Source organism: Nyctereutes procyonoides, unplaced genomic scaffold (genome assembly GCF_905146905.1).
Source record: "Nyctereutes procyonoides isolate TBG_1078 unplaced genomic scaffold, NYPRO_anot_genome, whole genome shotgun sequence".
Lineage (NCBI taxonomy): Eukaryota > Metazoa > Chordata > Mammalia > Carnivora > Canidae > Nyctereutes > Nyctereutes procyonoides.
In genome coordinates, this window is record NW_026575025.1 from 7,278,821 (window position 1) to 7,302,375 (window position 23,555).

Genomic DNA, 23,555 nt, shown 5'->3' on the forward strand with positions numbered 1-23,555 from the left:
TGGGACTAAAGGGAAGCCAGCCTCTAGCGGAGGCGGTCCCTGTGGGCTCCGGTGAGACCTGAGGCCCCAGGCTCCAGGACAGTGCTGGCTCTCAGGGAACCCGAGGGCGGCAGGATGACTTTCCCATTGTCGGGTTTCTCTCAGAGCCTGCCAACTCCTGCCTCTCACTACGGGCTCCATCTTCCTCCCTGGGCTCACATCTTGCTCCTCCCCACTACACTACATGCTGCCTCTTCTGTTTGAGAACATCAATTTTGTCTTTCAGCTGTCAGATCACTGGGACACGGTGCCAACCTCTCCAATTCATCCATGTAACTCTGGTTTGGAATATGGTGAATCAGCACACAATTGCTCTGGGTTGGAAAGTCCCAGAGAAACGTGCCCACCTGCACCCTCTCCTGAGGCATCATGATGCCCAAGCTGCTCCCCAAGAAGCTATTCCCACTGTTATTGGTCATCTTCAGAATTGAGACAGTTTACAATTAAAATGTAATAAATAGTCTACAAAACTGAGGGTCTGTGAAGGTACAAATTCAGAATTTCCTTGGGAAGGAAAGAAGGACAACATAGTAGAAGATTTCTTGACAGATCCCCAGTATGAAGAGCAAACTCTGAATGCTGGCAGCTAAGCCATCACAGTGGCTGTAGTCATACATATGGTTACGTGCATCTTGTATTGAAAGCACCTCATGTGTATTTACAGAGACATATATTTCATACTGCTAAAAACCACATGATGTAAGTGTGCCCCTTGTTTCCCACGTACAGATGACCAAGTGGGAGCACAGGAGTGCTAGGACAGAGCTCTCCCAGAGGTCCAGAGCCAATCTGAGCCAGAGCCAGGATTCAGAGTCAAGTGCTGTGAGGCCAAGCCCCACATGCAAACCCTGACACGTCCTCCCTAGCCAACTTTACAAGGTTGGCTGGAATCCACGTGAGTCCTTTCAAAATTTTGTAAATGCTCTAAAATCTCCAAGAAGTATCATTTAATAAAGGCCTTGGCTTCATCTTTCTGGACAGAATACATCTACACAGTTACATAGTACACTTAATAAATAACTGCTGGTTAAAAATCAGGTACAAGCGAAAGCTGCTCAGTGAGATGGCAAATTAAAAATAGCTTACTTTTTTTGAAGTTTACGATTTTTTTCAGCCTGTCCTCCCAATTTGCTGAGTCCCAGGGCATCCTGAGAGGAGTTCTCTGTCTCTGAAGCAGCAGCTGTGGGGAAGCACAGGGACTGAAATAACGAGATGCACTGACAGGGCCATGCATGGGGTCCTCCTGACAGGTGGAAGTGTGTCTGCAGGCAGAGCATTAGAGTTCTGAGGGCACCTCCAAGGGGATGGCCAGTACACGGATGCACCTACACTGTCGGGGATCGTGCTGCACGACAGCAGTCAGCTCCTGCGACAGGGGCCACACAGAGCACCTGGGCCACAGCACGCACACGGGACACCAACCTGGTCCTGCGGGCTCCTTGCCAGCGTGGCCGGGACGGCCTTTCTCTTTCTTGCCGAATAAGCGGCCGATGGAGGACTTGATGCCCTTCTTCTTGGGGGCTTTGTGCAGCGAGTCCTGGCTACTGTTACTGCTGCTGGGGTTGCTCACGGGGCCATCCTGTGAGCCTGTGGAGCTTGGGGAGAGGAAAGGATCTTTAACAAGTATTCAGCACAGCACACCGTCCCATGCACATGACTTGGCGTTTTTAATATGCCTTCAAACTTCAGAGCTAGCACTTAAGTTGTCACCCTCACAAAGTGCGTGAGAAGCTCAAGCTCCCAGCGACATTCCCCGGGAGGGTTGCCCCCTCTCTCCTTCCCTGGAAGGCTGCAACAAAAAAGCCCCAGGTAGCCAACCACTCGGGAAAGTGGTCACTAAGACGCTGGTCCTGCCGTCCCTCAGGAGCCCTGAGCACCTCCCCAAGTAAGCCCTTCCTGGTGGCAAACTGGGAGCAGGGGGAGCTGGTGGTAGAGCCACTGCATAGGGGTGCACACGGCCCTCACTGAGCACCGCCTGGTGTGAACAGAAAAACAACCAGTGCTAGTTGGGAATGGGGTGCACAAGCAACTGAGTGACTACTGGAGAGGCCTGGGGGTGCAGACGGTGAGGGGCTCTGGACAGCCCAGAAGGGCACACAGTGCGGCCACCAGAAGGAACCCTCAGGAGCGTGCCATGTGCTGGCACAGGCTCCAGCAGGAATAGAAAGTTCTCTATAGTCAATATGCAGACTCAAGAAATGACGTTGTCCTAAAAGTGCTGACACCATTTAGCACCCTTCTTTCCAAACTGACTTTTGTGCAAACAGCTACTCGTCTCCAGCCGGATTGCCATGCAGCTCCCTGAGCCCCCACAGGCATCCCAACAACATCATTTAAATAAACTCAACTTGATTCACTGTTCTTTAAAATCATCGTTCTGACCTTTTTTCCTGCCCCTCCAAAAAGATAAAAGATTTCTTAAAACTGCACACTAACAAAAAAAAAAAAAACAAAAAACTGCACACTAACATCCGATAGTGTTTCCCAGGAGGGTGAGCAGTGCCCGCACGCGCCTTACTTTCTGACATCCCTGATGTCTTCGTGGCTGACTGTGTGCAGTGCTCCTTTGGGCAGCCTGTCTAAGCGGAGCGATCTTGGGGAGGAAGGGGGGGATGTTTCACATTTTATCGTTGCCTTGTCATCTCGTACCTCTTCCCGGGAAGCCGGCAACTGTGGGGGAGACAGAGTGAGAGCAGCTAGTGAGATGTCACCACAGAACAATTGGGTAGGCTTTAAATTGTAGCCATACACTTACTTAAAAACTCAGGGGGCTCTAAAAAAAAAAAAAAACTCAGGGGGCTATAAAATGCCTTGGGTTTAGCCTAAGGCCATGCTACGGAGGAGTGGTCCTGTTTACGAGAAGCAGCTGGAGGAGACTCCCTGCTGTCTGCACATGAGTGTAGGGCCTGGCGCATGACCTGGGGCACTCCCCTCCCGGAGCCTCCACACAGCCCGTGGGTCACTCTTCCTGGAACTCTGTGCTGCCACGAGGATGGCCACTGAAGGGGATGACAGAGATCAGGGCCACACCTCAAACCATGTCACTAGAAACCATGGATGGCATGAGCTTTTCCTGGTAGACTGCTCAGGAGGAACATGCTTACCTGATGCCATTCACAACAAGCACTGGCAAGCACAGAACCCTTTCATGCAAAACTGTCTAGAGTTTTTTGTTTAGGGCAGGGGAGGAAATAGCCTGTAACCATAATCCATCATTTCGAGTAATGATGAAACCATAGAGTCCCTAAGGACAAGTTCAAAGTGAACAGGCATGCCCCCTCCATCCCACACACGTGTCTGGCTCATGTTTCTCAGTGATGTTATAACCTGAGGACTTGTGCGGCTTAGAGAGCCTGTCGTTCCATACCTCATGGACAAAGTGACCCTAGGCTGCCATCGTAACATGATGACCCCCTTCAGACTCCCCGTGTTTCTGTCATGGAGCTTGAGTCTGTGCTGCATCTCTGTGGCCATGGAAGGAAGGTGGGGTCACTGTCTAGCCAGCGCTTTAACCCCTCACAGGGTCCTGGCAGGTCTTGCTTACAGACCTGGGCTTTGCGGCTGGCTAAGACAGGGCTGGGTCTAGGAGACACGCATGGCAAACATCTGTATAAACAGCGAGACTGGGCAGCTGGCTGTGCTTTATAACAGGACCGCTGCAGCCGTGCAGGGGCTCGGTGACAGCCACATGCATCAGCGCCAGGTGGAGCTGAGCTCAGGTAAGACACAACGGTAACCGACAGCTGGGTAAGTCCTGCATCCTCTTCTGACATCCCACCACAATCATCAGACAATGAAAGGCTATCTTAACTGGTTAGAAATTACCAACATAAAACTTCACAGGGACAGATTTCAATGACAGGGATAGATTTCAAATTCAGGTTAAAGCAATGATTCAATGATTTGTAAAAAAACAGAAAACAAAAAAACAGGATGGGGGAGTGATACTCGGGACTGTGCTGACCATGAGGTCAGTGGAGACACAGCTCCAAGTGTAAGCCTGGTCCGCATGACAAGCCCTAGCTCGGCCTGCCCCGCCTCTGCACTGCCAGGGAAGCGTACCCTGCCCAGTGCTGCACACACACCTGGTTTCACACCCCCAAACCTCAGAACAAGGCCCTCCAAGAAGCAATCAGGGAGCTCAAATGACCACAAGCAACAAGAGCAGCCATCCTGCCTGGGTGTTTGTTAGCACATCTCTTCCTTCACTGGGAAAGTCTTGCTACCAAGAAAAATGTAAACGCAAGCCAGCAGACTCAGGGCGTGCTACACACCTGGCTGCTGGTGCGGGTGCCCAAGCTGTCTGCAGACCGTGCACAGACAGGTACAAATTGTGGTCACCCTGACGAGCAGGATTCTGGTCTGCATAATGGAGGGGCTCCCGCAGCTGCCACCCCACTCCCAGCACCACCGGATTGCCTGACCAGGCAGTTCTGGGGTGGGGGTACCTATGGTCCAGGGAGCAAAGCCTGACAGTTACAAGACACTCTGGTCAAGAGATATGGCCCCTGATATGCTGTAGTTCCTCTGAAAATGGGGAGACCCACCCCATGGTCATCTATACAGAGAAGGAGCCCTGAGCCCTGTGCGGGATGCTATAAAGGAGATGAGAGCACCTGAGCAGAGGCGGGCTGGGTGGTGAGCAGACAAATCTGTACCACACCTTGGCCTCTGGCACAGCACCTGGCCGCTCAGCCCTGGTCTTCGCATCTTGGAAATAGGGTCACAACACAACTTGTGCCTTGCAGGGATGTGTGTGAGGGTCAGTAACAGGCTCATAAAACACTCAGCACAATGCCTGGCAAACAGCAAGGGCTCACCAAATGCTGCTAGCCATGATTACCCAAGCTGGTTGTGCCCAAGTCTAAAATCTATGGCTCTGCTTCATTAATTTCTCGTTTTAAAAACTATTATGTCCAGGGCGCCTGGGTGGCTCAGTTGGTTAAGCATCTGGCTTCAGTTCAGGTCATGATCCCAGGGTCCTGGGATCGAGACCCATGTCAGGCTTCCTGCTCCCTCTGCCTTTTCCCAGCTTGTGCTTGTGCCTCTCTAAAGTAAATAAACAAAAACCTTAAAAAAAAAAAAAAAAACCCGAACTATTATGTCCAGTATAATGAGGTATGCCATGAGCAGAAGACAAATGTGAGAGAAAGGCAAGCTCTCCCACCCATTGTGGTGCTCTGTAAAAACCAGTGGCTCTGCTGCAGGAGCATGACCACCCTGCTAGAGTGCTGTGGGCCCCAGTCCTTCCTTGGATGCGCCCACCACTCACAGGCACATGTTGAGGGTGCAACGCTCTTGTGGAGTGAGGGGCACAAACAGACGTATGTTCAACTGCTAAAAATTTTTACCTTTCTACGATGTTTCCTTAAATCACTAGGCTGATAGAGGCATGCAAAGAAATGAAAAGAAATCAGATTTACTGCACACTCTGAAGTAAAAAATTCAAGGTCCAGAAGAGGCAAATATATTAAAAAGAGAGTAACAGGACAGATGTAAGCAAGGTAAGACTTAGAAACAATGTAACTGGAAATTTTTTCCACAAATTTAAATATAATAGGTTATTCAAGATTTACTACAGAAAGGCTATAAATTATGACTCAGGAAGATAAAATTCTATTATAACATAAACAAACAAAACATATTAAAACACGGTATTGTGTGTGACACAGGGACCAGACAGCTGTCTGTTTGAAATTCTTCTATGAGTCCGTTTTCCTTATTGAAAACCACATTGCACTTTTACAATATCAATCTCATGATGCAGAAATTCCTGGACACCCACTGTGACATCCAACAAGCCAACTCTGGTTAATGACCCACTGGACACTAATGTTTGAAACTTCTAAAAAATAAATGCATTATTTAAAGCAGGGTGCCCTGTGATGATCTGTACGAATAAAAACTGGCATAACAGCAGGTGGCACATTTACCTTCTATGATTCAGTCTATGAAAGCAGTAATTATACAAGTTCAGTAAATTAATGAGATTTACAGTTAAATATAAGCATCAAGACCAGAAAGCATGCTGTCCGTGTCAGGCTTCCATTAATTCTATGCTCAGTACCTTATTTCTTTATATAAAAAACACTTCATTTATGAATTACATATCTCCTACATGGTTCTCAGTAAAAACACTCCTGATTCATCTGTATTGTGCCCCTATCCACATCCATGATATAGTAACACACAAATTAAAATGTATCACTATTGCAGGAAAGAAAAGCCTCATTACTTGATGAGAAATGAATATAAAGTGGAAACCAAACTAATGAGCCATAACTGAGCACACACATACTATGGACCACAGAGTCACTGCCCTCTGAGCATGCTACAGAGGATGTTACGGCATGGGGCTAATGATCAAAACACCAGCTGGGGGCGGGAGGTTGAGGCCTGTATGAACTGTGATAAACCACACAAAAGGATGAGACAGGAAATCGAAACCAGCCATGGAAGCAGATACACTGTCAGCCAGCATAAAGAATCACAAAAATAGGGGAAAAAAAACAAATAGAATTATTTTTTATAACCACTCTTACAAATTCTCTGAAAGGAAGTAAGCATGAAACCACAAATAAAACCATCAAAGAGTTTAAAATATTAGCTAATTAGCTAATGACATGAATTATAAAAATAGTATGTCAAAATACCACAAAATGGACTTGTTACCACTCCATATGCCACTACAATGATTCAGAGCTCATTTAATTACATGCTGACTAACAATGTAGCTAAAAATAAAAATGGACAGGAGAGATTCTAACGGACAGAAGTGTGGTTGAAAAGCAGAATGCTGTAAACATGATTTTACGTGGGAAATTGGCAAAGTGCTCATCAAACCCAAGCTATATACACAAGAAGGTTATAAAACATTCTTTAGAACTGCATACTTATCCCTAAAAACCACATGGTCACTGTGTTTCCAGACCCTGACAAGCGAAGATGCCCCTGTACCTCCCCAGGAAGCCACGCAGGCTTGTGCTGGTGCCGTCCTGGCCTCACACACAGAACTAGCATCAAGCATGCAGTCAAGCACATCACAGATAAAACAGATTGACGCTTCATGTTTTTGACTGCATGTCTTGTACCCCTAGTTAGGCAGCCCTAATGCAAAGAAGGACAGCACTGGCTCCCTCTGTACGTTTTCCACCCACTAGGAAGACTATCTGTGTTTAATTCTGTGGCACCATCACTGCTGTGCCTGGCACAGGCCCGTGTCATCAAAAGTCCCACAGATAAAAACTTTGATGAGTCCATGATGACATGGTAAACCAGTCATTCAAATGCCATGATTAATTTGTCCCTGTGCTATTGATGAGTGATTAAATGCCAGCTGGTTTAATAAATCTTGAACCTCTAAACATAACAAATGAACCTGATTTCCTTCTGAGTAAAAAACCAAAACAAACCATATTCTTCAAGCCTGAGACTGAAATCAGGGGCTGGGGTGAGGGGTGCAGCAGGCACAAGAGGCAAATACTTACTAGAGTCATGACCCCCAGTCTGTCCACCTCCCTGGCTGGGCTGTGCGGGCCCCTTCGTGGGGTGGAGCGCCCACTGTGCGGAGGGGAGGGGCCCGTGAGCACAGATGTGGGGTGTGGGGGGGCATCGCCCAGGGATCTGAACCGACCCGGGCTGTCTAAACTGCCACTGCCCACTCGGCTCTCAATCTCCTCTGCCCGCTGCTCCGTGCTCTCCTTTTCTTCTTGTATCAGCCTAAAACAAAAGCACATAGTCAGCTTTGCTTCACCAGCAAACAGATGAAGGCATCTGCCCAACAAACCTGTGCTTGCTTCCACCCATATTACGATCAGACGCCAGTTAACAGTTGCTCCAACAATACTTTAGCAAACAAGTCCTACTTTTTATCTTTTCAGTATAATCAATTTTAGACTACCACAAAGTGAATCTTCTACTGAGTCCTACAAAGTTGCTTCCTATCACTTGTGTCTGGTTTTACTTACGCACACTAAAATTCTGATGGGGGCTTGCTGGCAACTCTCTTCCTGTGCAATGGGCTACATGAATCTTATAATTCTTAGAGCAAAGCTGCAAGTTCATGGATCAAATTTTCAACTGGAAATCAGGAACTTTGATATAACTGAAGAACTGATCCATGAAGCAATTGGAAGTTCCCAAACACTAAAGTGTCTGGATTAGATGAAAAGGTTGAATTGATTTTTCTTTTTTAAAGGCTGAATTCAAACAAAAGTCTTAATTGATGGGATTTTCGACTGGAATCACATCAACCATTCTCCCACTAATTTGGAATTTAAGGTGAACACTCTTCTCCCCTAATGTACAGTGCATCAGTAAGCAGCAGTTTCAATATTTGACTATGTGAATATTATTCTAACATTAACACACAGGATCCATGTAGTAACCATGGATCCAATTACAGTTCTACTTGGATAACAAGTCAATGGACAGACTTGACCATTAGTATCCAGTCAACTGATATCCAGTCAACTATATTTTATAGCCCCACGCTACAAAATACAAAAAGCTATGTGCCCTCTCTCACGTCCCATGCAGATGGTGAAAGTCTTCGGAGCTGAGGCATCTGCACTGAACTGGCACAAGGCCTTCCCTGTTTCTCCTGCTAATGTTTGTCTCTACCCTCCTGCTCTCTGCGGGAAGGAACAAGCGTGTCTGCCCATGCTGACTTTATAAGAAGAAAATCCAGGCAGCAACTCTACCCAGAGTCACTGCAGGGTCCCTAGTATGTGACTGCAGGACACACAGACAGAGTGGCTCTCAGGGCTGCCTGGGCACACTGCCATGCCTTCCACCCACCCCGGCCTCCATCATTACAGGGGCCAGTCTCTGGTTTCCCTTCCCCCATGGGCCTTGTGCTTTGTAAAGTCATTACTGTAACTGGGAAGAGGATTTCTAAAGAAAATATCTTTGAAATAGTGATGAGACTAAGAGTCACATCCATCCTCTGACCTCTCACTGTTCTACGATGGACCAATTTTGATATATCATGTTAATTTAACGTAGCAAAACGCAAGCATGAGTGAGAACCTGCCAACTCAAACACTTGAGCTTTTCTCTTTTCTGTGTCACTCAACACAGCTGGCCCTCTCCGGGGCTGGGAATGCACACGCAGTGGGCAGACATCACCTCGGCACCTTGCCCACATGTACTCATAAAACCTAAGGGGACACTTGGCTAGAAGGGGGTGGATGAGCAGCTCCCCCCTCCCCTGATACTGCATGCTTCCCCTTCCATTGTCTGCACTGAGCTGACATTTCTCCTCCTAAGTCACCCTGTCTTCTCCCCCGTGAAAGACCTCGGCTTCTTCTTATCCCCAAGTGCACCAGGCCAGTCCACTTCTTCCCACTCTGGATGGTGCCCTGCCACACAGCTTCCCTCTGCATCCTGGATTAGGGAGGCCTCCCTGATCCGTCCTCAGCTCTCAGCACCCTAGCCGACCCTGGAGCCCTATCTGGCACTGAGGAGCATTGCAGGCACACACTTGCACCCCTGCGGTCCTCTGTGGCTGTGCTGTCAGCTTTTGGGAGAAAGGATTCAACACCTTTCGCTCTTCCCCCACATCTTACACAAACACGCCAATACCACAGTTGTGGAGAGAACGCCCTGGTTAAATGAATTTTATAATCAAGCATAATCTCAAAACTTAATTCTTAACGTAAAATTGTTAGAATGGGACACTTACAAAGTGTTCACAGTATTTGTTCCAGACTTTCCTGAGTACGACACCACTCCTCAGAGACACTCATGTCTCTGCAGTGTTGTGTACAATCTTGGGTACCTGATCTCTTTATTGATGGCGTCCAGCTGTTCCTGAAGCATCATGGCTAGTGTCTGGGCATCCGCCTGCCCACTGGGTGACAGCAGAGCAGCTGAACTGAAGAGAGTGTCCCTGTCATCTTCGCCATCAGACATGTCGACATCACTCTCGAACGCTTGTGCCACGTTTGCCAGGACACTAGCTTGCTGGGCACGTTCCCAATCTTGTTCATTAAGAGTCTGTACCTGTAAATAAGAAAACTGGATCTCAGCAAAGGACGAAAGTAACAATAGCGGTGACAGAAACTTTCAAAGTTTCCAAATGGAAGCCTCAAAGAAACCGAAAATGAGCTGTGCTTCCAAGTGGCTGACACTTCGTGAAGCAACAAGCAGTATACAAGGTGCGGGGCAAGGTGGGTGGCCTAGTGCCGAAAGTGCCTGCAATGCTCACACACTACGTGGACATGGGGCATTTCCATGACATCTTTCAGAGGGTGGGATGATAGCTCCAAAACAAAATCTGAAATTTAAAACAATTCCTTGGTGCCAGCCACCCTAATAAGAAGTAAAAAACCCAAGAAATCCATGGCAGGTGAGTACACCTCTGAGGCCCTGGAGCTGCCAAAGTTCCTGTACTCCCCCCTCCTGAGGCTGAGAGGCACCTCTGTGCTGAGCCCAAACTCTCCCCCCAGAGCAAGTGGGCGCTTGCCAACATCGCACATGGTACCCCACACGGAACCGTGTGTGGGAGCAAAGGCTCCCCAGGCCTTTCCTGCCCTCCCCCCTCAACAACCCATTCCCATTCCCCTTTCTCACTCTCAGTGGGGCACTGCCCACCCCCCCCCACCCCCGACAGCCCCACCTGTAGGCATGAGGGCTGGCCCTCTGCATACTCAGGAACATCTTTCTGCCCTCTCTCTGCATAATCAACTTTCTACCAGTTCATTCACATCACCCTAAAAATGTTTTCTCCCTTCTCCCTCCAAAATAAGAAAACAGAAACCACAGAACTTTTACTCCAGGACTCAGCTACCAACCAGAGTATAGGCTCTCCAGAACACTGCCCCTCTTCTGTTTAGACATCTGTTCGTCCCAGATTCTGAAACTTGTCACAAGTGGGCTCCCCCACAACTGCTCCCTGGCACAACAGCAAGCCCTTCACCATTTATACACAATTGTCCTTGACCTCCACCTTGCCCGACCCAGCAGCGGGACCAGGGCTGCTGCTCCCCCTCCCCGGAGCACCTTGGTCCCTGGGTTCCTCCTGCTTCACTGTCACTGCTCCGCCTCCACCATTCAGTCTCAATCTTCCCAGCCTACACAGCAGTGGAGAGTGCCTGGAGCTCTATCCTTGGACCTTGAGTTTCACCATTGGAGCCCACCTGGTGACTTTATCCTGCCCATGCCTCTAGATATATAAGTGTATCCTGGCTCCAATCTTTCTCTCTAGTCAAGGCCTCCTCAGGCCTACGTTGAAATATCCAACTGCCCACCCGGCATGTTCCCTTGGGTGTCTGGTGGGCCTGCTGACCTGTGTGCTGGGCAGAGGCCCCGTGCCAACCTCCATAACCCTGCAGTCTTCCTCAATTCGGGAGACAGGCTTCTTCCCTCAGATGCTCAGGCCCAACCCTTCGGAGCCCCATGCCTGTCACTTTCTTTCGTGCTTTCTATCCAATCCATCACCGTATCTTACTGGCATGACCTTGTGAAATATCCACACAGCTACTTCTCTCCCTCCTTCAGGTTTTTGCTCAAATGTCACCTCCTGGTGATACCTCCCTGGCCACTCCACTTAAAATATTATTCCCCTCCTCATTCCACAACTCAGGGTACCCGATTTCCTTTCTTTATGTACTATCATCTGACACTGACATCTGACATGTGGGGTTGGAGGGGAGAATTGCCCTCCAACCCCACATGTCCGTAGGACTTGTACCTCCCTCTAACAAACCCAATGCAGGAGAAGTGAAGGTGTACAGCTTCCAAGACTAGGGTGGAAAAAGCTCTAGGGCTTTCACCCTGCTTCTCTCAGCATGAGTCCTGGGGGAAGGCGTCTGCCATGTTGTGAGGACAACCAAGAGGCTTGTGCAGAGGTCACGTGGTGAAGAAGTGAGGCCTTCCCTCACAGTCACGCAAGGGAGCAGGAATGCACCCTCCAGCACCAGGTGGGCCTTCTGGTGGTACTGCCTCAGGAGACCCTGAGCCATAAGCATCACGCTAAGACCCTCTTAAGTTCACAGACACTGACCTACGACATGTTCATCCTAAGTCACTAAGCTTCACAGCAATTTGAACAGCAACAGATAACTGACTTTCCATGGACTGCTGGTCTCTCCTCCTACACTGTGTACATAGAGGGCTCAGCCTCTTGTCTATTCTCACTCAAGACTGCAGCCCTGGGTCTATGGTGATGCCTGGCCAGACTCATTCAATGAGAATGGACGCTCAGAGTACAGATAAGTCTATAAAGACACAAGCTGTCGGGCAGCCCTGGTGGCCCAGGGGTTTAGCGCCACCTTCAGCCCGGGGTGTGATCCTGGAGACCTGGGATCAAGTCCCACATTGGGCTCCCTGCATGGAGCCTGGTTCTCCCTCTGCCTGTGTCTCTGCCTCTCGCTCTCTCTGTCTCTCATGAATAAATAAATAAAATCTTAAAAAAAAAAAAAGACACAAGCTCTCAACCAAACATATGAACATATGTCAACTTCTAAATGTAAATTCTTTTTGCTTAAGGATGAACACGTATTTGTTTAGTCTTAATATTTCAAAACTACTAATAGCACTGGGCTGTATGTAATGGTAGGTCATGTTTTATCCACGTTTCTACTCTTTAAAAAGAAAGAAGATCCTAAAAGTAAATTCTTAGGCAGCAAAAGAAGAATGGGGGGAGGGGAGAGAGAAAGTGACCTATTGGCAGTGTAACTCCAGAACAGCCTCAAAGTCAGGTGATTTTCAAGGAGGTGGGAGTGAGGGGGATCCCCCGAGAGCCCAGAGGACAGAGGCCCTTGCCTTAGATGGCTCATCTCGCAGAGCAGCCAGACGGCCCTTCTGGGGGCGCCGCAATACCGCACTGCTGCTGTAGGAGTCTGTGGGACCATCTGCCACAGGGAACCGGAAATCCGGGACACTGCCCAAGTGTGGTCGGCTGAAACATGGGGGGAAAAAAAGAAAAGGTTGTTACTAGAAGAAAAGTGAACTGCGAGCTTTGTCAGCCAAGCCAGAACCGGTCAATTTGGAAAATGATTTCACAGAAAAGGTCTTCAAGGAGGGCACCTGTTCCCCTTGCTCTTTTAACAGTCTACTGCCCATGCCCTGTGCAGTCTTTCTGCCCAGCAGGTGCAACACCTGGATACCCAGGAAAAGCAGGGCAGATGCGCTGCACAGGAAGGTGAACACACCATGGCCCGGCTGTCTGGGATCCAGAGGAGGGATATGCTCTTCAGCTCAGAAACCACCCCCAGGCCAGCTGTCCTGCATTTCTGTGCCCCCTTCTCCCTGAATGACCAGGAAGTACACTGACACATCACGCTGGCCTTCAACTGCCAACATCCCACTTGTGCCAAGGCCCGCGGTGCAAGGCCTAGCGACCACAGATATTCTTCTACCTGCCACCAACAGGTGCCTTAGGAGCCCCGGCAGCAGAAGCCTTCTGAACCATAGCTCTCATCTCGTGTGAACGGGGTCTGGCAGCCCACTTAGTGTTTCCAGGTCAAAAGCACAGACCCGTGTGTAGTTAGACTGACAGGCAACTGATACTCTTGGCTGGAGAAGTCCCCAGAAAAGGTACATGGAGCCCTGGGCACCTAGGATGGAGATGCTGAAGTCGGCCATTAGCTGCTTCCTTCAGCAGAGGCTCCAAAGAGGAACCACTTCACAGAGATGAAGGAGCACGGCAGCCACCAGCCCACATGCCCGGCTCAGCTGCAGGCTCCAGCCCTGTGCCCTGACCCTGAGTGGCTGCCTTTGTTTTCAGAAATCCTTAGGATCTTGGGAGGCAGATTCCACTCCTCTGATTAGGGTAATTAAATAGGGGGCCTGTTGTGCCCCTCCACAACGTTCTGCAGATGGAGCCCGTCTGGCAGACTGCCTCTTCTACTTGGGTTTCACACACCTCTCTACATTTTTTAAAGGAACATCTTTGTTTAGTTCTGCTTGCGGGTGCTGCCGGCCATAACTGCCTTCCCTTCCTCTTCTCCCATCCTGATGAAACCACCCACCTGTACTCAGCAGGAGTTCTAGCACAACCACTTTGGGGCTGCAGCACACCACACAATCAGTGAGAGCTACACACACGAACCCCTGCACATGATGTGGGAAGGTTCACAGATCCTCTGAAGGTCACGAGCATCACCTAATTCTGATCCCTCCCCAACCTACCACCCTGCATCCAGTCATGTCCCAAGCTCCATCCTATCTGCCCTGTGTGTGGAAGCCCGTCTGTCATCTCTCTTCTACTGTACAACCTGGACCATCTCTTCCTGCTGGAGGTCACGACTGTGCCATGGGGTCATGTCAAGTGGGCTGAGTTGCTGGCCTGCTGGCCATCTTTCAAGTCCTGTCCCCCATGACCCACCTGTGCTGACCGAGACACTTCTTCTTCTGTCCTACAGCTCCTACCAGCCATTCTTCTGCCACTGGACGTGAGACCTCCACATGAAACTGCTTGAAACAAACCCCCTCCTTTATGCCTGCTCCTGCCCACGGACTTTAGACCACACAGCCACCCATGACCATGGCTGCTCCACCCGCCCTCTCTCTCCGTCACATTGCTAGCATACTCAGGACAGGTAGATGTATGCAGACTTCTCTGTCACCCCTCCAGGTTGTGGCATGGCCCCTTGCTGTCATCACTTAAGCTTCCACAAGAGTGCTGTGCATCATGTCCACTTCCTCACCCTGTTTGGTCACTCAGACCTCCTCACACATGTCTTCAAGCCCTTAAGCAGTGGCACTCACAATCCTGGCCTCTCACCAGCGAGGCTCTCGATCAGTACAAAGAGAATGCTCAATGTCCTGCTCCTCCTGCACTCTTCCCGTTGTGGACACACACAGTCTCCTCCCAAATTCTTCCTCGGGTGGTTCCACATACATGAACACTCCTGGCTCTGTCTCTCTGTAACTTGGCCTTCCCTGAAGCTCTCCTCCTTCCTACCAGCAGGCTCAACAGGATCAGCTACAAGACACCCTCCACCTTCCCAAGAGTCTCTGGGTGCAATCGCAGAGACACCTGTGCAACCAGGTCGGCCTGCATTCTGAGGAGCCTGCTTCCTGCAGACCTGGGACAGTCAATCAGCTACTCCAATGACTCTCACTCAAGTGTGACTCACACAATGATTACTTCCTACAATGGTGCAAAGAAAGCTTTCAACACCTTCATGAGAATTATTGCCTGCAGCATGCAGGGCGACCTGCCAGGCTCACAGGCCGGCTGAGCCACTTCCACAGCACCTGACCCAGAGCTGTCCCAAGAGATTTAAGTTGACTACATGTCATTCTCCTCTAGTCTCTTAAAACATGTAAAACACAAAAAGCACTGTGCTAACCCCACGAATGTCAATGGATCCTTCACAATTCTGGCTGTGCAGCCACTCCTTGGCGACCTCTCTGGCCTTGTGGTCTCGACCACTGCTCCTCACCTGGCATGCTGGGCTCCATTCTTCTGGCCCCACACCATCAGTGCCACACTCTGGAGCCCACACGAACTGACCGTTTCCTATCTTCCAAACCTCTTCCTGCAGCTGTGAGCTCTGTCGGTGACAGGACTCCCAGTCCCCTAGGTGCCCAAATCCAGCCTTTTCCTCTTGCCTGTCACTAAGCTAGTTACAGGTTCCTTGAGCTACTGCCCTGGACTCTTGTAGATACACATCGGGTGCTAAAACATGTATGTGTGAGCTGGTTCACACCTGACTCATGGTCCGTCTAGTCTGTATCCATGAACGGGTTCTGGTCATACACATGGCAAACAGAAGCAACCCTCAGCCTCCTCTGCAACATATCTATGAACTGGTAAATGTCATACCCATGGTGAAGGGAAGAGCCTCTTGGTCTCGTCTGGTCTAACTCAGCTCTCAGTGCTTCCATGCTTAGTACGAGCTGATCCTACAAAACAGTAAAGGACATCCACTGTGGCTTTCTCTTTCAAGATTCACAATGATTTGCATCCACAGACTCTTAAACACATAGCACACACTGGTGGCTGCCAGAGGGGAGGCGGTTGCGGGTAGGCGGTAGAGATGAAGGGGACAAAGGCGTGTAAGTTTCCAGTTGTAAAGCAGTGAGTCATAGGCATGAAAAGTGTGGCATAGGACACAGAGCCAACAACACTGCAGCAATGCTGTGTGGGGACAGACGATCACCACAGTGGTGGTGAGCACTGAGTTATGTACAGATTTGTGGGTCAGCATGCTGTATACCCAAAACTGGTAGAACACTGTAGGTTAATTATGAGTCAATTAAAAAATATGGAAAAATTATTTGTGCCACATGTGCTCTAATGTTGACCATCGCCACAACAGGATAAATTCAGCAGTTACAAATACCCAACATTTAATGTCAAGCAAGTTTTCTCTAAGAGTCCTACAATAAACTTAAACACTCAGATCACCGAATTAACTTCATACACCCTAGTGGACAAAGAGTTATTATATCTCAGTCATAGCCAGCTTTTAGAGGATAGACACCAAGCCATTAACAATTATTGATTTTGTAGCGAGAAGCAGAACTTTCTGGGTGGTAGGGTAAACAGTGCTCATGCTCTCCTGCAAGTACTTGTTTTGTTTCTGTCTTGCACTGAGCATCTATAGCCCAGCTTCACTTCTGTACAGCAAAACAGTAAGCAAAACTGACAAAACTCTTAGGTCACTCAACAGCCTGGAGCCGGAGCTGTCCCATGCAGCAGCCATATGTGCATGAATGTATTGTGTTAAATAAACATTAACTTCACCTGCTTCTCTTTACCCTTTTAAATGCGGCTTCAAGAATACTTGACATTACACGTGTATCCATATTAACCTCCTGCTGGACAACACTACATTAGATGACAGGTTTATGGGATCATTTCAGCTTTTGAATGAACCAGAAAGGACTTGAATTCTGAACCAAGCTCACTGCTCAGCTCCAGCTCTATCCGATGCGAGCACAGTGGACAAACGAGTGTAGGGCCACAGTAAAGCTCATGGCAGCAGACTACCTTGGGGGAAGTGTGACCCCAAACAAACCTCTGCAGCAACTCTAACAGTCCTAAACTCTACATTACTCATGTCTCAGCGGATCTCTGAAGGATTTAGACATAGGTACCTTATCATGTTGCGCTTCTTCCAACTGCTTTTTTCGCAGTTTCAACTTCTCGCAACAGAGAATTCTGAAAAAGATAGAGATGGTACGTTAGTGTTGACTCTTGAAAATGTTCTGCACAATACAGTACAGCTCCACTTCTGTGTAGAATAATATGGTAACACAGAAGAGGAATGGACCACAGGACCACACCACATGTCCATGTAGTGAATGGTAACAACGACATCATGTAATAGCTGTTAATGATATATCCATGTAAAATTTCTTCACTGATTTTTTAAACAAGTTTGACAGGTTCATGGTGTAAGTTTATTTTAATCAGTTAAAATGGTTTGTACTAGCTTTCAGACTTTGTAATTCATCAGTCACTTGGAAATCTAGACATAAGTCTCTTTCTTTTTTTTTTTATTAATTTTTTAATTTATTTATGATAGTCACAGAGAGAGAGGGGGTGGGGCAGAGACATAGGCAGAGGGAGAAGCAGGCTCCATGCACCGGAAGCCCGATGTGGGATTCGATCCCAGGTCTCCAGGATCGCACCCTGGGCCAAAGGCAGGCGCTAAACCACTGCACCACCCAGGGATCCCTAGACATAAGTTTCAAATGTATAATTCAAATCTAAGATAAAAATACTCCTACATTAAAGCTTGTCCCACTGATCAAGGAGGAAGTGAGGTATCCACCCTATGTGGTCTGTAATAATGCATATCATAGTGGGTTTTATGTAAAACAAATGTGTCAGGGGACACTTGGGTGGCTCAGCGGCTGAGCATCTGCCTTTGGCTCAGGGTGTCATCGTGGAGTTCTGGGATCGAGTCTCACATCAGGGTTCATGCATAGAGCCTGCTTCTCCCTCTGCCTATGTCTCTGCCTCTCTCTCTCTGTGTTTCTCATGAATAAATAAAACTAAAAAAAAAAAAACCAAAACCAAACAAATGTGTCATATAATCAGTAGTGATCACGGGTGTCTCTGAAATGAGCATGACTCCAAGTGCCAATCTTAGGGAAGATTCTGGGGTCATCTTAAGGGATACAGGTGTAGCCAGAATAGGTTTTATCAAGCCTGAATCCAACTATCGCTGTCAGAGCTTCTCCGACACAGATTCTAGGACACTCCTTCACTCCGGTTACAGCTGAAGTATTTCCATGATGATAGCATTAAGAGCCTAGGCTCAGACTTTTTCCAAACCAGATGAAAAGAGAGACGGCAGGAGATGGAATAGGAGAATGTCTGTTTTCAGCTGATTAAATCCGTTAAGTAACACCACGCTCCTACAGTGTCATCTTCATAAGCAGGACAGAAAGTAGGCCCTGAAGCAAGGGTACCACACCTGAGGGCTGGACCTAACACACAGTCTCCTGCCAGACTGGCAAATGAGGCCCTCCGGCCACATCCAGCCACTGCTCCGTGCTGTAAATCAAGGGCCATTGCCCACATGTTATTTATGGTCTATATCCACTTTTGTGCTAATCACTGACTAGCATGAAGTTATTCTACACAAGTATTCACAATTAGTAAAAAGCCTACAATACTTATATCTGGCCCTTTACAGACCCAGTTTATAGACTCCTACTCTAGAGTGAGAGTAATTCACACACATTGGGCAAGGATAGGACACTGGTAATTATCCACTGGGTGAATGGATAACAGTCTGACCTGCTTCCACATCAAAGAATAATTTCTACTTTTTGCCATGTTTGTCACCCGCTGTTCTGCATTAGTCCTCAGGGGCAGAGCGCTTAAATGCTCTCTTTGTAGAGGGTTGGAGTTCCCCAAGGATGTCCGCAATGTCCCACCTTGTCTTCCAGAGCAGCCATTCTCTCTTTAAGATGAAGCTGAAGCCTCTCATTGGATTCAGAGAGAAGCTTGTCAACAGTGTCTGATAAGCGCTTGTTATGTTCTTCATTCATTTTTTCTCTTTGCCTTGCCTGAAATAGAAGAACCAAAAGCTTATAAACTCTAAGAAAAGGGATGATCCATATTTTGGCTATCCTAGATAATGCTTAAGTATTGGGGTACATGTGCCCCTTTGAATCACTATGTTTATATCCTTTGGGGTAAGTCCCTAGTAGTGCAATTGCTGGGTCATAGGGTAGCTCCATTTTCAATTTTTGAGGAACCTCCAAACTGTTTTCCAGAATGGCTACAACAGTTTGCATTCCCAACATTGACAGATGAATGGATAAAGATATGGGGGGATATATACACATATAACGGAGTATCACTCAGCCATCAAAAAGAATGAAATCTTGCCATTTGCAAGGATTGGATAGAGCTAGAGTGTGATACTCTGCAGCCCATGGCCAAGCACATCAGTTTCTGGTGAAAACAAAATCTGATGGCCTTGAATTGATGTAGTAAAGCTGGGTGCCAGCTCCCTGGGGCCACTGGCCAGTCTGTTTCCTATTTGTTCCACATTGACATTTGAGTCCTCCAGGGAAAACTCTCTGGGGATTCAACTGACACAAACCTCTTTATCATAGCTCAATTATGGTTGTCCTCTTCTTAGGAATAACCATTTTGACCTATGCCTTTATGTCTTGAGTTATAATTTGGTATTTTGGGATAGAGGTCAGGCCCATGACCTGAATTCAAGACCTAAATCTTGTGTCCTCAGGAAACAGACTAATCCTCCAGGACAATGTGCCTTACTCTAAGTTTCAGGGGACCCCAGGCAGCATCAGCCTGGCTGAGGGGTACCTGTGAGATCCTCTTGTACGTAGAGCAGTTCCATTGGCAGAGCAGTGAGATGTGGGGGTCCCTCCTCCCCGGCAGCACTGACTATGGGGCACCTGTATCTTCCCCCCTGCTACTGATGTTGACAACATCATCTATGTGGGGGGCGGGGCACACTCAGCAGCAGACAGCTCGCAAATGAAGCCACTAACTACACCTGACAGTCGGGAAGGGGCCCAGTGGGGAATGAGGCACCAGCTCCCCCTGCCTGCAACCCGTCCTCAGGCGCCACCCCACGCAGCTGTTTTCCTGGGACACATACCCGCTGCAGCTCCTGGTTCTTCTCCTCCAGCTGTGCCTCCATCTGGCGGAGACGCTCCTCGATGTTGCCATGCCTCTCCTCGGCCTGTTGGCAAAAACACTCTTAGTTTCAGCGGGAGGCCCTCTCAGCACCAGCACACTGGGCACAACTACAGGAGCGACAAGCACAGCATGCTGTGTGGGCCTCTCCCACTGGGGTGTGTGGGGCTCACTTCCTCCCGCCCCAAACACACCCTGCGCGGCCTCGTGCGGCAGGTGTGAAGCAGCCGGCCTCCTCGTGCCAGTGACCACAGCCCGGCTGGCGCTGGTGCCAGATGCTGACAGAGAAGATGTGCTTCTCCCCGGCCCGAGCCCTGCTCTGGGGGTGGGGCTCTGTCCCCACCCTCAGGCAGCCAGCACTCAGTCGGCAGAGACAGCGGGAAGCAGCAAGCACAACAGAGCAATGCACACATGCTACCTTCCTAAGCTGGGAAGTGAGTTCGAACAGTTTAGCTTCCTTAGCTGCAGAGTTTCCAGAAGACAAAAGGTCAGACTACAAGGCCGACCAGGGACAGGAGAGATGACAGGGGAGAAAAGAAATGGAGACTTTACACGCAGATCACAAAGGAGAGGAGAGGCTCTGTTACAAATGTTAGCAAAGGACTCGCTTTACGAATGGTCTGTGAGCACCCGATAACCATCTGACCAACCCTCCAGCAGCCTTCAAGAACAGCACCCATGCCTGTCCCCCCACCCCCTCACTGGCACCCTCACTACACTAGAGCCAAGTGAGGTGGAAGTACTGACAGGGGAGCTCCCCTACAGGCTCCCTCAGTGGGCCATACGCCACCTCTCCCAGCCTGCTGGGTGCCTGGGCCCGGAAGGCTGGCCTGTTGGCTGGGTTGTGTGTTTCCTCCCCCCATGTGGACCCAGCACCTACCGCGTCACATCTTGAAACTGCCTCTTCACCTGCTGGCTCTCACCCCCCGCCCTCCACATTGGATGTGAGGACTATGAAGGCAGGGGCTGTGTAGTCCACATGCTTATCCCGTATTTGTTGAATCAATGAATGAATTACTTAAAAATTTGTGTATTACAAATTTATTTTGGGGATGGACACCTGGGTGGCTCAGTAGTTGAATGTCTGCCTTCGGCTCAGGGCCTGATCCCGAGTCCAGGGATCCAGTCCCACAGCCCCCTTCTCTGTCTGTATCTCTATCTCTCCTTCTCTGTCTCTCATGAATAAATAAATAAAATCTTTAAAAATAAATACATATAATTTGATTATCTTTAAAAGAGAATAGGATTTTCCCATTTCTGGGAAAATTCTATCCTTTCTCTTTTTTTTAAAGTAATCTCCACGCCCAACATGGGTCTTCACCTCGCAGCAATGAGATCAAGGGTCACAAACTCCATGGGCTGAGTCAGCCAGACGCCCTTAACCTTATTTCATCCAAAGCTTCTGTCTTGAGCTTTGAGTTGTTGACTTAAATAACTCTGAGGGCAGCCTGGGTGGCTCAGCGGTTTAACGCCTGCCTTCAGCCCAGGGCCTGATCCTGGAGACCTGAGATCAAGTCCCACATTGGGCTCCCTGCATGGAGCCTGCTACTCCCTCTGCCTGTGTCTCTGCCTCTTTCTCTCTCTCTGTGTCTCTCATGAATAAATAAATAAAATCTTAAAAAGAAAAATAACTCTTTGAAGTAGTGAATCTGAGATCAAGAACACTGGAAACAGACAGTACACATCTGACAAAACTGGAAGGGAATTAATTCAGGGATAACAAAAAAGGGGATGATTTCTGACACTTAAAAAGCATTCCAATCTCAGACAAAACAGCACTAAAACCAGATCTGACCTCTATCACAGATTTAGACACATTGACACTAAGAACCATGATAAATAAGGCACAAGAACCAACCACCACCACCACCACCACAAGGTCCTGCCACCCAACCCAGAATGAAAAGCCAGGCACCACCTTGGAGAGTGCCGCCACTCTCTGGGCCAGCTCTGCTTCCACCTCGGGGAGTGTCTCTGCCTTCCTCAAAGTCTGCTGCAGCTTTTGCTCTGCCAACTCCAGGCGTTCCTGTAACTGGCGATTTTTATCCTCAGTCTAGGAAAAGAAGGCATAGCATCAAAATGTAGCAAATCTTCTGTTTCTATTTTTAATAAAATGAAACAAAATCTAAATGCAGAGATCTACTAAATTAGTTCTGATAGAAGCCAACTGTTTTGGTAGCTGCTTGAGAGTAAAATTTTTCTTTCTGTAAGGAATATACACCCACTTTCTTGGGCTTGATTTCAACGTACCAAACACCTCTTGCCAAAGTACTGCTCTTCTTAAATATCTTCTAAGAAGTCTTTAGAAAGAAAAAAGTTCCTATGCATTAAAGAAAACCATAGTCTGTAGAAGCTCACTCATTCTTCTTGACAAGTTAAGGAAAGAAGGGTTCAGTCCTAATGCCTGGAAAACAATCAGACTCCTTGTTTGAGTGAGGGAACTACCCTCATAGTCCATGGGCATTGGTGTCACAATATAGCTCACACTTCCTCTGAAATACAGACCTTCTGAGAGTACACTTAATGAAATGCTAGTCAACTTATTTCTGTAAATGTGTAATTATTCTTTAAAAACTTCTCACTCGGGATCCCTGGGTGGCGCAGCGGTTTGGCGCCTGCCTTTGGCCCAGGGCGCGATCCTGGAGACCCGGGATCGAATCCCACATCGGGCTCCCGGTGCATGGAGCCTGCTTCTCCCTCTGCCTGTGTCTCTGCCTCTCTCTCTCTCTCTCTGTGACTATCATAAATAAATAAAGAAAAAATTAAAAAAAAATAAAAATAAAAACTTCTCACTCTATAAAAAATTTTTTTGAATGAAGAAAATTAAGACAGATTTTTTTTAAAGATCTTATTTATTTATTCATAGAGACACAGAGAGAGAGAGAGGCAGAGACACAGGCAGAGGGAGAAGCAGGCTCCATGCAGGGAGCCTGACGTGGGACTCGACCCCTGGTCTCCAGGATCACATCCCAGGCTGCAGGCGTCGCTAAACTGTTGCGCCACGGGGGCTGCCCAAGACCAATTTTTTTAAAAGAAATTCTAAAGTCGTGTATCAGTTGAAGTTTTCAAGAGGTTAACATCTGTTTACATGCCGATGTTCTTCTCCTGTGTGCACCTACCTCCATGTGCACACACCACATTTTACACCTTAAAACCCTCAGAAAATACACCACCCTATACACAGTATTTTGTGATCTGCCTTTTACAGTCATTATTTGGAACATCTTAATGCTCTTTTCTTCTTCTTCTTCTTCTTAATGCTCTTAAATAGCATTCCACAACGTAATTATTAATTTTCCTAGATTTATACTTTTTATTATTATCTTGGGCCTAATACACTTTATAACATACCAAACTTGCTTTGTTTCCAAGAGGCTGGATTTGGTTTTCCTATTTAACTCTGGATGACCTGAGACTACCTAGGCAG

The 23,555-nt window shown here is 48.1% G+C and overlaps 1 protein-coding gene across 1 annotated transcript in view; it reads right to left on the reverse strand.

Annotated features, from left to right (window-relative positions):
• Positions 1-23,555, reverse strand: part of PPFIA1 (PTPRF interacting protein alpha 1) — an 86,067-nt gene that overhangs the window by 21,110 nt on the left and 41,402 nt on the right. The window contains 12 exon segments of the mRNA XM_055310553.1: positions 1,126-1,219; positions 1,462-1,634; positions 2,558-2,709; positions 7,527-7,758; positions 9,821-10,044; positions 12,808-12,943; positions 15,818-15,897; positions 17,095-17,127; positions 17,129-17,158; positions 18,889-19,020; positions 20,091-20,174; positions 22,047-22,181. Coding sequence (XP_055166528.1) covers positions 1,126-1,219; positions 1,462-1,634; positions 2,558-2,709; positions 7,527-7,758; positions 9,821-10,044; positions 12,808-12,943; positions 15,818-15,897; positions 17,095-17,127; positions 17,129-17,158; positions 18,889-19,020; positions 20,091-20,174; positions 22,047-22,181 — 1,505 coding nt within the window.